At 49.6% G+C, this 14,580-nt stretch overlaps 1 protein-coding gene across 1 annotated transcript; it reads left to right on the top strand.

Moving 5' to 3' along the window:
- Positions 1 to 2,092: 2,092 nt before the first annotated feature.
- CHGA (chromogranin A (parathyroid secretory protein 1)) lies at positions 2,093 to 13,989 on the top strand. Its single transcript, XM_010182732.1, has 8 exons — positions 2,093 to 2,268; positions 2,703 to 2,749; positions 6,470 to 6,563; positions 6,977 to 7,045; positions 8,581 to 8,679; positions 10,237 to 10,710; positions 11,188 to 11,657; positions 13,906 to 13,989. Exons 1-8 carry the CDS (start codon positions 2,223 to 2,225, stop codon positions 13,987 to 13,989), a joined length of 1,383 nt encoding a protein of 460 aa, XP_010181034.1. The 5' UTR covers positions 2,093 to 2,222.
- Positions 13,990 to 14,580: the final 591 nt, after the last annotated feature.

Genomic DNA, 14,580 nt, shown 5'->3' with positions numbered 1-14,580 from the left:
CAGCAGAAGTACTGATTGCTGGATTAACAGTTTCATATCCATTTTGCTAGGACAAGATATAGAAAAATTCATCATCCATTATATACCACTACACTGGGAGAATGCATGCCATACCTGGAAAACATTTTGTTTCTCCTTTGCAATTAACTTAATGGATGCAAGTCCACAGCTTGAGAAAGACAGAAAAAAATACAGTCATGGGCACTACATATCCTGTTGCATTTCTCATAAAGGGGCCTCAGGGAACAAAAGGGCTTAATGTAAGAAACTGAATTAGAACTGAGATAATTTATTGCCCTAATAACATCAACATTTATATGTTAGGATAAGTAAATATTGACTAGGTAAACATAGCCTGATAAGCAGATCAATCTGTTTCTCTCTTGGGAATACATAGGAATTAACAAGGTTAATGATGTTCAGTATTTGAGACTTGGAGACTAAAATGCTCTATGTATTCTGAAGGAGTAAAAGTCCATTGTATATGACACAGACCCTCCATGTCCCAATAAATAATTCAACATCACACCTGCACACAAAAAACACCCAACCAAACAACCAAAAAATAAAGGATATCTATTGTTCCTGTCATGGGTGTTCATTTCATGGTCTTATAATCATTTAACCATCAATCAATGTTATTCACGAAGCACTGTTCAGAGGATCAATTTATGTCCAGCTTTTCTCTACTATTCAATAGAAAATGTAACAGACAAGGAGAACTTTGCTTTTATATGAGTGGGCTTTTGCAATCCAAATGTGCCTTTTGAAGCATGCATTTAAATCACATAGATACTAGGGGATACTTAGGAGTACATATTTGAGAGCACACATCTGGGAGCACATTTCCATGTACATATGGAAAGAGAAGTTGGAAACCTGTTGTGCAGTCTGTACCCCTGGTCTCACAGAAAAGTTCTTGTCATTGTACTACAGATACGTTCTATCTAGCTTGCTGCATGCAGGACTCCCCAGTGAACAGAATAAGGTAGGGTGTGGAAGGACGACAATGCATTTTTCTGAATTTGGTTTTCTAGTATAAGTCCCTGGATTCTGTGACCTCTGAAATTGCCTGAGTGATAGTACAGGTTAGCAGAGGTGCTATTCCTAAAGAAACATTGTCCTAAAGAAGCACTGGTTTCACTTTCAAAAGAGAATCTGTCTATCTGACCTGACAGAAGCTTCATCCAAAGAATAGGTAGCCATTTTTTTAAGAGCATGGAAATGCTTTTGAGTAAAGGAATGGTATAATTTGTTACTTCCTCTCTGGAAATTAGTAACCAGATAATCTTGTTTAACTTCAACTTTGGAGTGCTTAGCAGTGAGAGTATAGGTGATGTTATAGGTTGTTATGAACCACTGAACAAAGAAAAGCAACCTATTAAAATTTCCTTGCAAATTCACAATAGCTGAGCAACAGAATCACCAGCTTTTGCTATTTATCCCATATGATATGCTACTACTAAAAATTTTTTTCATAAAACAGCTGGGACTTACAATTTCCATTGGCAAACTGGTTTTTAATGATGACCAGTTCTCTGGCTCTTAACCAGACTTACAGGCAATTCTGTCCTCTGTGGGAGGCATTTAACAGGCATCTAAAAACTTCAGCATCTGTTCTAAAATACTTTTCTAGGAAGCTTTTGTGGTCAGTGAAGGACTAGAGCACCCCTAGAGGGCACATCTATCTACAGGTGGCTATGCTGGCTGGAATATGAAGGGACTCTCACTATTGACTACTGGTACAGAGAGGGCACATATGCAGAGGTGCTTGCAGATTGCCAGTGCTCGGCGAAGCACTGAAAAAGTGATAGCCTGGAAACACACAACCTTCCTGCACCTGCTGAGGGTGAGAAGATGGAGGAACTGAAGCCTGACACCTTGCTGCTGGAACCCTTTGCCCAGGCAGCCATGGGGGTCGGAGGGAATCCTGGCGTGTGGCCACTTCTCCAGCACCCGGCGAGAGGTGGAGGCTGATGGGAAGGCTGTGTGCGAGGGGAGGGGGGAGAGAGTAGGAGGTGGCTTCCTCCTGACGCCATTTCCGAGGGGCTGAGGTATATAAATGAGCCGGTTGCTGCAGTGCCCCATCTGAGATCTTCAGCCAAGGCACTGGCGTAGACACACACGGTGCTGGTATCCCCTCGGCACCTCGCCTGAAGCCCCCGTGCCAGGGACAGACTCACCCTCTGCCCCTGACTCCCTCCTTCCATCCCGACAGCACCATGAGCCGCTCAGAACTGCTCGCCGTCCTGCTCCTGGCCGTGCCGGGTAAGTGGGGCCGGGATGAGGTCCGTGTCCCCCCCCCTACTCCCGGGACCCTTAGCCCGGCGGGGAGCGCTGCCCCGTCCATCTCCGTTCCTGCCTGTCCCATCAGCACCGCGGACAGCGGCCGCTTCTGCCCCTTCAGCACCGCGGACAGCGGCCGCCGCAAGGTCACTGTCCGGGGACCGCGTCGGCGCCACTGGGCCCTGCCATTAGCCTTCCCTTCCCTTCCCTTCCCTTCCTTTCCCTTCCCTAGGAAAGACTGGGGGGGAAGAGGACACAATGCATGCATCTAGCTGCTGCACCCGAGGACCACTTCCAACAAAGTGAGATGCCCCTCTTCATCACTCTCATTTTTTATCAGGATAGGGTTTCTCCACTTGTCTCCCAGTGGAGATGAATAACAAGCTCTCTTTTTTTGCCCTTTCCTCATTTTACAGCCATCTCCCTTCCCGTGACGAATGACATGAATAAAGGGGACACTAAGGTAAGGATGGATCTGTAGTGTAAGGGGTGACGAGGATGAAGAATGTGATGCTTAACCTCCACGTAGCTGGCTGGCTTTTGACTGCCCCTGCTAAAATGCTCTGTAGGAAGTGCCAGGGATTTGCATGAGATTCCTACAGCAGGATCCCTCTGCCCCCAATGCCTCCCTACCGGGATTTAGCCTTTGTACATTAACTTCTGGGCACCTGAGCAGGAGAGAAGTCCCTCAGAATGTACCAAAGGGACCAAATAAGCTTGGCTGGAGAATGGTGAGGCTGTGGATAGAGGTTGGGTATAACCCCCCACCGTCCTCCTACTTTCAGCTTTTCAAAGCTTCCAATAGGAGGTGACTCAGGGGAGTAGGGGGAGATGTGATTCAGAAACGGGCATCGCTGGAACTGTGTGTGTTTGGGGGTGTGTATACATCTGTTTCTATGTGTGTGATATGCCACTTAAACAGCCATGTTGTTAAAAAATAGGCACTTGGCTGCTCTTAGATTGCTAATCTGTCCTCAGCCACTACTCAGCCTGTCTGGATGGCTACGAGCGGTGTGTGACTTGGCTGACCTCTCCAGCCTTCTTTTATAGGCTTCCGTGCATGGATCTGTGTCACATCTGACATTCATAGCTGCACTTCACAACTGTGTTCACTCCAAGTGGGCTTTTGGCACCTGAATGCTTGAATAGGTGTGTTGTGGCACACAATCCCCACCCCCATCCTTCCTGATACTGTAAGTCTTTCAGATAAGCGAATCTCTTAACTGCTCAAATTAAGACTTCTACAGAAATTAATGTCTAGAAAGGAAACATCACCCCTTTACCCTACTTCTTGAAAGTCTTTGTCTGAAGAAATCTTCTAGCCACATTGTGGTTTTCCCCAGGCAGCAGTGGAGGAGGACACATTCATGTCACTCTCAGCCACAGGCTTCATTGCACAGTGTATCCACTCGTTGTTACCTACAGGGCAAGTGCCATGAAAAATGCTCCCCAGTCTCCTGTCAGATGTGCCTGGAGAGCTGTTGCTTCATTAAGACTTTTAGCCTGCTTAGCCCTTGCCAGGGCTGAGCCATGAGCTCTGAGCCACTGGGCTCCTGCTTCAGGTTGTGTGCTGCTAACTGAGAAAGGGGACTCAGGGCAGGCACCTGCCCCTTCATGGCACTCTGGCCTGCCCTGGATGCTGCACTGACATAGGTCTGGCTGAGAGCAAAATCAGACCACACCTTTCTTTGAATTTTTGCTGCAACTGGAGGGATTCATAGGGCTTTTCCACCTTCTGACAGACAGGATTTCAGTGAAGGAACTCCTGGTCTCACGGGACAGGAAAGGACAGGGATGTCATCCCATGGGTACAGCAGTGAATGCCACACTGTGCTCAGTTCCACCACCATTTGGCTCATCAGACTTTCCTTACACCAAGGACTTTCCTTGGGGAGCTGAACATGACCAAAGCATTTACAATATCTCTGATGTTTGCCCATTCTTGTGCTCAAAGGACACTGTTTCTCACTTACAACCACACTTTTCAGAAGGGCCTGAGCATAGCCAAACTCAAAAGTGATAAAGTTTACCCTTGTAAAGACATGATCCTTCAGAAATTTCTGCATAGGGCCAGCATGAGCAGCTCTTGAGGATCTAGTTACATGCTCACAGTTAGAGGATAGCTATGGCAACATTCCAGTCTGAGTTTCTGGATTATTTACATTCATTTGGAAAGGATCCCCTTAATTTCCTGATGCAGGTTGTGATTTCATGACCTTGTGAAGCCTCACTCTGCAAGACTTGCTCTTTACAAAAAGTCAAGGAGAGTGTTGTGGAATGACTGCAGTTCTCATTTCATTTCATTACATTTCAAAGTTCCCCCACAGAGTTGGCAGAACTGGTGACTGATGTGTCTCTTTGTGTTCAGATAAAGACCTTAAATCAGTTTAGAAGTCTTCAAAAAGCTTGTATATTGTTTCATTAGACCAGGTTCTCATTTCTCATGCTGAGAATGTCCTTACCTCTGAAGTTGCATCAAGTACTGCTGGAATAAGTGGCTCCAGAGATTGGGAAATGTGGAAGGAAAGTATCAGAATCTGGGGTTTGTTCTATTTAATGGCAGAGTGAAGGGACTTGAAGTCATCTAAAATCAATGTTAATGGGTGCTTTGTGGTATAGGAGAATGATACCATGGAAATTTCCCTACTTTCTTTTTTGTTAGATCTTTCCTGTAACATTTTTAATCCAGCAGGCAATCCCCTCAAACTCTGTAAGTAGTTAAGAGTTCAGCATTTTATGGCTGTGATCTACAAAAGCAGAATTCTCTCCTCACACAGGGTGAAAATTTGCCTATTCCATCTGGTCAGTGAATATATCTGATTGCTTGAATGAGCAGCATTGTAGATGACTGTGAATTGCTGACTTGTGTTTAATTTCTACTGCAGCCACAGTGCTTTGCTCTCCTGAGAATGGCACCTTGGGAGGGAGGTCAAGGCTCTTAGGGCTGCCTACAGAAATCATCAGAAGAAAGAGGTTCAGTGAGTGAATTTTTGTCTCCAAGGCTTACTTGTATCCTTTCTTTTCAACTTAGCCTCTCTTTTTCCACAGGCGCTTGTAAGCCCTGCTTACTTTCTGGGCTGCTTTAAAAATAAGCAACCTTTTGAACTGGGCAGCCTGATTCCTGCACTACTAACCAGCATCGGACTGTCGTGAATGCTGCTTTCTCTCCTGTGTGACCTTTTGGGTTTACCATGACAAACACAGCAGGGCTCCTGGTGATGCGTCTCAGCATGGCAAGGGTGCTGTCACCCCTGCCAGAGGTGTCACCTTGCCTTTGCGCCTGCAGTTTTTTGTTCTACCACATGTACCACACTGATGTTCCCCATGGGATCAGTGGTGCTGCAGTTCCACGGGTGAAGAGCTAGGCCTGCAACGTCAGTACAGGTGACAAAGTGGATAAATCATGCTTCTCATTTTACACCAATGAAAAAAGCTGCTGGAAAGAGCAGGCCCAGAGGTCATCCTGTCTAGGGAGCTGCTTCAGGCAGTTGCAACTGCCTCCGAGGAAAGTGTGGGAGCTTCCTTGCTTTCAGATAACCTGCCTCTGTGTACAGCTCTTCCACTCTATAATAGACAGCTTGAACACTCAAGCACAAGGTCAAACACTTCTCCAGTGTCTTGTCCTTCTCTATAGCTTTAGAGCAGTAGTTCTCATCTGTGTCTGAAAGTACAATTTGCCTTATCTTGCCCTCTGTGTCTGGCTGCAGTCTAACTATGGTGCCCTTTCCAGAACTCAAATAGCTTGCGACATTTCAAGGTTGAAGAGCTATGACCACTTGTTTCTCTCTACAATGAGAGCCCTCTTATGAGATGCAGGTTCAGCTATATTGACTTAAAAGAGGATGATTTTGAGCTCTCTATGTATATATCCATATCCCCTTTAATGTCCTGATGTGCCCAGCCCCTGGGGTGGGCTGGAGCTGTGAGATCCTCAGCTGAAGCGTGTGTCATATTGAAAAAGCTCTTTCCATTGCCATGTGTCATTTGCTCACTTCTCAGCTTTGGGAGGTACCTTCTGTTCCTGCTTTAGGTAAAACAGGAACCGAACACTCAGTTCTGGCTTGACCAGAAAAGCAAGAAGGTCTGTGCCATCATCTGCTGCCTTTTACCCTTGGTAACAAATAGATTTAGGAAAAAATGACAAAAAAGCAGTGCTTTAATCTATATTTTTGTCTCTTTCTAGGTGATGAAGTGCATTGTAGAGGTCATCTCTGATACTTTATCAAAGCCAAACCCCCTTCCGATCAGTGAGGAATGCCTAGAAACGCTCAGAGGAGGTACGGGCTCAGATTTAATGCTGGGTATAAACAAGAGCAGAGCTGGCAGAGACACAAGCAGGGGCTGGTCCTGCCCTGACACGTCTTAGCACCTGACACACTCACCTTGTCACGGTCACCCCATTGGGCTGTACCAGGCCCCAGAAGCAGGAAGAGAGCTGCTGCTCAGCCCGGGCCATGCATCATGCTGGCACCGTGGCCAGGGGAGTGCTGGGTGACATGGTGCTACCTGGTTTTCATGGGACCTTCTTGTCATCTTAACCACATGGTTAGGAGATGCAGTAGCAAATCAGGCCAACAAAGAGAAAGGAGTAAACGAAGAGGGAGGTGGTAATTGGGGGTGTTTTTCGTTTCCTGGGGGTGGGGTGAAGCTGTCTTTGACCACCTTCTGTACAAAGTCTCCCTTATTGCAGATGAACGAATAATTTCCATCCTTCGCCACCAAAATTTATTGAAGGAACTTCAGGAAATCGCTGCTCAAGGTACAATGTCACTATAGTTCTTCAGAAAGAGGTGTTTAATCTGTTGTAGCTCCTTGCACAGCTTTGTTGTTTGGGGTTTTTTTGCATTTTACATTAATTTGACATGATATAAATGTGCCCTAGGACATACGGTTCCAGGAATTCCAGTACAGCCTTTTACGATGGCATAAGTGGATGGATAGTTGAGGGGAGGGCAGTGGATGTGGTCTAGCTTGACTTTAGCAAGGCTTTCAACACTGTCTCCTATATCACCCTCACAGCCAGACTTCAGAAGTGTGGATTGGATAACTGGATAGTGAGGTGGATTGGGAACTCGCTGAAGGGCAGAACTCAGAGAGTTGGGGTCAGTGGGGCAGAGTCTAGTTGGAGGCCTGTGTCTAGTGCTGTTCCTCAGGGGTCGGCACCAAGTCCAGCTCTGTTCAATACATTAATCAATGACCTGGACGTTGGGACAGAGGGTACCCTCAGCAAGTTTGCTCGTGATACAAAGCTATGAGGACTGGCTGATACACCAGAAGGCTCTGCTGCCATTCAGTGAGACCTAGACAGGCTGGAGACTTCAGTGGGAAGAAACAAATTCAACAAGGGCAAGTGTAGGGTACTGCATCTGGGGAAGAGCAGCCCCATGTACCAGTATAGGTTGGGGACTGACCTGTTGGAGAGCAGCTCAGGGGAAAAGGACCTAGTGGACAGCAGCTGTCCATGAGCCAGCACTGTGCCCTTGTGGTCAAGAACGTCAATGGCAATGGTGTATTAAGAAGAGTGTGGTCAGTAGGTCAGATAGGTTCTCCTCCCCCTCTACTCCGCCCTGGTGAGGCCACATCTGGAATACTGTGTCCAGTTCTGGGCTCCCCAGTTCAAGAAGGACAAGGAGCTATTGGACAGAGTCCAGCGTAGAGTCACTGAGATGATGAGGGGACTGGAACATCTCCCATAGAAGGAACAGCTGAGAGAGCTGGGGCTGTTTAGCCTGGAGAAGAGGAGACTGAGGGGACATCTCATTGATGCTTATAAATATCTAAAGGGTGGAGGTCAGGAGGATGGGACCAGACTCTCCTCAGTTGTGTTACTCCCTCCTAGCATCCTGAGGAGCGGGGTCCTCAGGAGCAGGCAGGAGGGCACAGGGCTCTCAGAGCTCACTGCAGAGAGGTACATGGGCAGCATCTGGCAGCAGGCAATTTTTATCCTTCTGTACTCTGATATTTAAGTCTTTTGTTGGCCTCAATGCACTGCAGTTCAGCATTTCTTATTCCCCAGCCCTTCATCAATATTAGTTTTCCTAGCAACCCTGCTTCTCTGTTTGTTTAGAGACCTTTTTCGTCCCTGCAGATGATGTTTTAGATGGTGACTTTGTTACTGCAGTTGATTCACATACCCTCTAGTTGCGCTTCTCCTCATAGCTCCCTTTTGGCAGATTTGTCCATTGTAGAAAATATGCGCAAAATTATAAAGGGCACAGAAGTATTTTCCTACCACTGCTTTCTGATACACAGGAGGGGCCGTTGCTTTTCCCTACCTTTTGTTCCTTGATGCAGGTGCCAATGAGAGAACTCAGCAGCAGAAGAAAAACAGTGGTTTTGAAGATGAACTTTCCGAAGTCCTTGAAACTCAGAACGACAGGATCAAGCTGAGAGGTCAGTGTCAGCCTCCCCCCACCAGGAAATCCAGGTCAGACAGTAAACAGGGATGTTCTTTCCAACAGCCTTGATGCGTCCATCTGCTTCTCATTTAGCCGCCGTCTTTGATGCTGCCTTTGACACACACACAAGCAACGCAGTGTTTGCTTTGTTCTTATTTATCAGCTCAAACAATGGGTAATTTCCGAGCTATAGTAGCCAGTGACGGTCAAGTTACCAAATCGATACTGATCTCTTCCAGCCTCCTGCTAGCACCAGCACTCGCTCCTAATGCTTAAAATGAGTCAGTCAGGGAAACCCCACACACACTGAAAGACTCGGTGATACAGGCAGGAGCAACCTGGGTCTGCTCCTGCCACCCTTGTTTCCAGGCATCCCAGATATGAGGTTGTGGGTCTCTGAAGGGAAAATTGAACCTGGGATACACACAGTGCACACACCCACACAAAACACCTGTGTCCTGGAAAGACCTCATTCTGCTGGGGTTTCCCCTTGTCACCAGGTTTCTGTGACCTGGGCAGAGACAGGCAGTGTAGCAGAAAGGAGAGTTCAGCCTCTTCCCTTTTCCACGTCAGGAGGAGATGATGCCAATGTGGGGCGAGATAGTTTCTTGTCCAGCAGCAGCACCATCACAAAGGGTCTTGAGTGGGTTCTGGGGCATGTGGCTGAGCCACAGCAGACCAGCAATGCCACGATGACAGCCCAAAGCTTCCCGAGGCAATGAGGAGTGATACCCCAGGGGCTGCAGCTGCAGCCAGCATGGCCAAAAGCCAGCAGAGAGGGTAGGTGGCTCTGGCTGTACCTCCCACCGGGGAAGACATAAACCTCTTGCTCCAGCAGTGGGGAGACTGCATGAGGATGAAGCATGGCACGTTGGGCTGTCCAAGTCTGCAGGCTCTCTGCATCCTCTCGTCCCAGTGCTCTCCTCAGCCCTGCCTGGGGCTGTGCTCACCTTTCCATGCCCTCTCCCCATCTTTTCTTCTGCAAAGTGATTTCTATGGCTAATTATGTTCAAAGAGGCCAGTCTGTGACATGAGCAGGAGCAATTGCCCAGCCCACATTAAGCTCCCGCTGAGTTGTTGTTTTGCAGAGGCAGAGTCGGCCTCAGCTCCCTCCGGCTCAGCCGCAAACAGCACTGGCTCCCATTTCAACCCAGTGGGAGACACAAGGGTGTGATGTTAGTGCAGCACTCAGAGCAGGGAGAGCCGTGGAAGTGACATATCGCACTCCTAAATCCTTTCATTTTACGTGTGACCTGGTTTCGTGCAGGTCAAGTTTGTTGCTGGCATCTCAAGAGCTGGAGATGAGGACTGTGCCGCAGCAAAGCACTTGGGCATATGTTTAGCTTCAACTTCACGAGTCTTTCCTCAAGAGCAGGCACCAGCGATAGCCCCAGCTTTCTCCAACACAAGCATATGTTGAAGTGATCCCTTGTGAAGGGATCCATGGGCTGGTTTAGCAGATTGCTGAGCAGGGCTGGAGCTCCCTAAGGGTTTCGTTGTTGGGGAAATGAGCTCTCAGGAGAGGTGTTGCTTCTTGCTCCTCCCTCTGCAGATGCGGCAGGGGAGCAGCCCGCGGAGCCCCTGGCTGAGCTGGCAGCACAGAAAACCCAGCAAAATGAAGATTCAAGAGAAGAGGGAAAAAACAGCCTGGAGGAGAGGGAGCCCAGGCCACGGGATGCTGACCCTGGAGAGAAGGAGGATCAGGAGGAAGCGGAGAGCAACGAGATCAGGGGTTCAGAGGATGCTCAGCAAGATGGAGCTTTGGACAACCACATTATCAAAGACTTCAGTGAGGATGAGCGGCGGCAGCAGCAAGAGGATGAAGAGGAGCAGCCCAGAGGCCCCAGGGACAGCCTGGAGCTGGAGGACGAGGGAGAGCAGCCACCCAGGCAGGGCCAGGAGCAGAACAAGGGAGGGGAGCGTGTGGAGTGGGAGAATGCTGCAGAGGAGGACCCGACCGAAGCAGAGAGATCACTCGATTTGGCTGAGGAGGACGAGGAGGCTGAGGAGATGCAGGGAGACGACAGTACGTATCCCAGACTGCCCTGATATCTACCCTGGGTGAGCTGAGAGTACTGGGATAGACCAATAAAAGGCTTTAAAGCCCATAAGTCCAGGCAGACGCTCTCTGGGTTTACAGAAATAACCCCCAACAGCCACCCAGACCCCCCCCCCCAAGCACCCTCCCCAACCCCCCCCCCACCCCCCCCCCACAAGCACCCTACCACATGGACCCACGTACAGTGGGTAACACAGCCCCAGCAGATGCTTGCTGCTCTGTTTTCGTAGCACCTGGGGACAATTAATTTCCCACATGGTTTTTGACTGCTGCCTCCAAGCCCTGTTACTGCCATGGTGATGTGAGTGTGAGTATTTCCAGAATCCCGGGAAAATGGACCAAAGTCAGGAAACCCACTTTTCATCATCCCTGAAGGCTGGGATCAAAGGTGGAGCATAACCAGGTTAACACTTGTGCTAACTGTTGTGTTTTATGCTCTTTCAGATAATGATGATGCTCTGGGATTTGGCAAAGATGGGCGGAGCTCTGAGGAGGAGGAGGAGGAGGAGCAGCCCCGGGCACTGAGAGGAGGAAGGCATCACCTAGAAGATGAGGGGATGCAGGAGGAGGAGGAGGAGGAGGACACCTTCCAGCCCAGGGATGCTAAAAGTGAAGAGATGGAGGAGGAGTCCTCCAGGGAGTGGGAAGACTCCAAGAGGTGGAACAAAATGGATGAGCTGGCCAAGCAGCTGACATCGAAGAAGCGTATGGAGGACAACGACAGTGAGGAAGACCCAGACAGATCCATGAAAATGGCATTCAGATCCCGCAAGTATGACTTCAGTAGTCCAGAGGAAGATGTGAGAAGGTCGTGGAAGCATCACTCGAAGGAGGACAGCAGTGAAGGCTTCCCACTTGGTCCCATGCCCGAAGAAAAGAAGGACGAGGAAGGCAGCGCTAACAGGAGAACGGAGGTTGGTGTACGTAAGCTTAAGAATAAATCCCTCTTGGTTACTACTTGGGAATCCTAACTATGCTTGGACATGTCAATGGTACCTTGGCATTGTGCTGTGTGACATTAAGGAGATCCTGGTGACCTTCTAGTCATTCAACCCTAGGTATCACTGAGATTTGCACCTGTCAGTGCCTTTGGTTTTTATCCTTGTTTTAGTGACTCCTGCAGAAACATCCCTTGCACCACAGAATCTTAAAAATGAGAGAGGACTTTTGCATTGGTCTGTGCTGGACATGGTGACCAGAACTGTCTCGGAAGCCTGGGGTTGGGTCTTGTGTCCCAGAGTCTCTCCAAGTCAAAGGGAAGGCTTCCTCTGGCTCAGGGACGGTGTGAGTAGTGTCAGACCCCTTATAGAGGCAAGCCAGGGTGTAGTCATGGTTGACAGATATGGGAATACAGCTGAGCCAGACTTCCAAAGTCAGAGACCACTTTCCTGGGTACCTCATGTGGTAGCTGTGCTGTGTTGTGTTGTAGCTCAGCACCTACCTGACAGCCAGGTGCAGTAGTTTTGCCTTTGTGCTGAGGCCCAGCTCCAGGCATGGATGTTTATTTGGGGTAGCACAGAGGGCTGGATGGTGGGGCCAGGCATGGGCTTTGCTCTGGGACAAGCCATGAACAGGTGCCTGAGAACAGACTGGGGCAGCAGGTGAGTGGAGCCAGTCTGCTGCACCTCTCTTGCCTCCAAAGTACCCCTCTTGCTTTAGTAACACATCAAAACACTGCCCAAAGGTTGCCCATCAGCATCCCCTGCTGAGGGGGCCTCTCCAGTCGTGCTGGGTCAAAGCAAAGCCAAATGTCTTAGCTCTGAGCAGGGATGCAGTGGGTGCCTGCTGAGGAGATGGAGACCTGCCTCGTCTGCCTCCTCACCATCGTCTGCTCGTGTCCCTGGGTCTCTTCCCCCAAAAAGGCTGTTCCCCACATGCCTCTGCCAGCGGCTCAGGGGTGCACTTCGCCTCAAGGCAGTGGGCTCAGCCTCTGCACAGGGACTAGGAAGGAGGTTGCTGAGGTTGTAAAACTGCTCTGTTTACGGTTGTGACAGGAATTTTTGGTTGTTTTTTAAGAAACTAGATCAGGGCCTCTGGGAGACAGTAAGGTGGTGTCAGCCCAGGCACTTGGCAGTGAGGGAAGGGAAGGCACAGGCTTTAGCTCTGCTGGAGCAGCTGGCACCCTGTCCCCTCTTCTGGCTTTTGGGCCATGTGGCTGCGTTGCTTGGCCACTGAGGCCAGTGTGGGCACAGCCAGGGGCTGTCAGTGCTGTCTCCTGCACTTGCTGAGGCTAAGCACAGTGCAGTGACCAGAGCCTTCCCAGGGGCTGAGCCATGGGCCCTGATGAGGGACAGGGTGAGTTGTAACTTGTTCAGGAAAATGGCTCAAGGATGAGACAAATGACGTTTGTTGTTTGTTTTTTTTTTTAACACAGTTATGAGGGTGGACATCTCAGCTCTGCCAGAGCTTTCCTCTGGCAGGAGAAGGTACTTTTACCACTAGATCTGCAGCGAGCTCTAGGTGATGCAGCTGGAGGGACAGGCAGGGCCGGGGCTGGCAGCGAGATAGGGCCTGCTGCGTATGATCGGAGTTCAGACAAAGTCATGCAGTTACGAGTTTGAGTACCTGTGCTAAATAAAATAGGTTCAGGTGATGGCATAGACACACAAGAGCCGCTATGGAAAGGCCACCCAGCAGTGGGCAGCTTGAGCCTTTAAACTGCTGGCTTCCTCAGTCCCTACTTCCCCAAATGGAAAGGCCTCTTCTGGCACTGGAGGCACATGTGGGCACCCAGAGCAATGTGGGGAGAGAGGACACAGCTGTCCTCTCCATGAGTGAGCACGTGCGGCCTGTCCCAAACCTGTCCCAGTTTGACACCACCACCTAAACACAGGTGCCCAGTGCCATTTGGCAGCCCCTGCCCTGGCCCCAGCTCCCTGGCAGTCACCCAGCCCCAGTCTCTGGAGGTAGAGACCTGGTGGGGGCTGCCTTGCCTGGCAGTGGGGCCGGGGATGGATGAGGGTTATGTGTCTTGTCCCCATCACAGCCATTTAACATTAGGACGGGACTAATTAGTGTTGCACACAGATGAGGAGAAGTAAATGCAGGAGCGGGCTCATGCCACTGCTGACAGCTAGCCCCAGGCAAGGCTTTCCACAGCTCAGGGTGGTCAAGGGTAGCCCATCCATGGCCACTGATGCGTGTCCTGGGCTTGTATTGCAGGACCAGGAGCTGGAGAGCCTGGCTGCCATCGAAGCTGAGCTGGAGCGTGTCGCCCACAAGCTGCACGAGCTGAGGCGAGGCTGAGGGCCCCAACGTGCCCCATGCAGGCAACAGCCGCCACCGCCCTCTTCCCTCCTCACCGCAATTTCATTTCCTGATTTAAAAGCAATTAAGCCGGAGCAGAAGCATCGTGCCTAGGAAGCCGACCTCGCTAGCGCCCAGGCCCGCCTCCCTCGCCATAGTGTTGTGCCCATTGCCGCTTCTTCACCTCACGCTCCCCTGTCCGCATGGATGCCCACCCGCTTGGCCGGGCACTGGTGGGCACGAAGTGCAACCTATGTGTGTCCTTTCTGTCCGGGTGGGGGTTTTTTTTTCCCTCTTTTTTTTTAAATGACAAGACAGCTTTCTAGAAAGTTCTTCTTTCACCGGTAGTTTCACTGGGTAAAAAAACTGCAATAACTTGTTATCTTTTGATTAAAAGCTGAGAACTCTGACTGTAATATATTCTATATAAAAAATTTATCTAAGGAAAAATAAAACTGTAGTGGGTTCCTTCCTTTGTTTTGGCAGCTTCAGTCTCGGTTGCAAGCACACTGCGGGGCTTGTACAGTCCTGGAGGACAGGAGGGGGAACGGAGGCCTCCCCTCACAGATGTTGTTGTGGTGTTTCCTTCCT

This window comes from Mesitornis unicolor, unplaced genomic scaffold, assembly GCF_000695765.1.
Source record: "Mesitornis unicolor isolate BGI_N332 unplaced genomic scaffold, ASM69576v1 scaffold8344, whole genome shotgun sequence".
In the NCBI taxonomy this organism is placed as follows: domain Eukaryota; kingdom Metazoa; phylum Chordata; class Aves; order Mesitornithiformes; family Mesitornithidae; genus Mesitornis; species Mesitornis unicolor.
The sequence above is the reverse complement of the archived record's forward strand: the minus strand, read 5'-3'. Positions and strand labels throughout refer to the sequence as shown.

Bases quoted from the DNA above. Each gene is read 5' to 3' on its own strand.
- CHGA (XM_010182732.1), top strand. From the start codon at position 2,223: ATGAGCCGCTCAGAACTGCTCGCCGTCCTGCTCCTGGCCGTGCCGG. The intron at 7,046-8,580 runs GTACAATGTCAC...TCCTTGATGCAG, and splicing joins TCAGGAAATCGCTGCTCAAG to GTGCCAATGAGAGAACTCAG. The intron at 11,658-13,905 runs GTTGGTGTACGT...CTTGTATTGCAG, and splicing joins GCGCTAACAGGAGAACGGAG to GACCAGGAGCTGGAGAGCCT.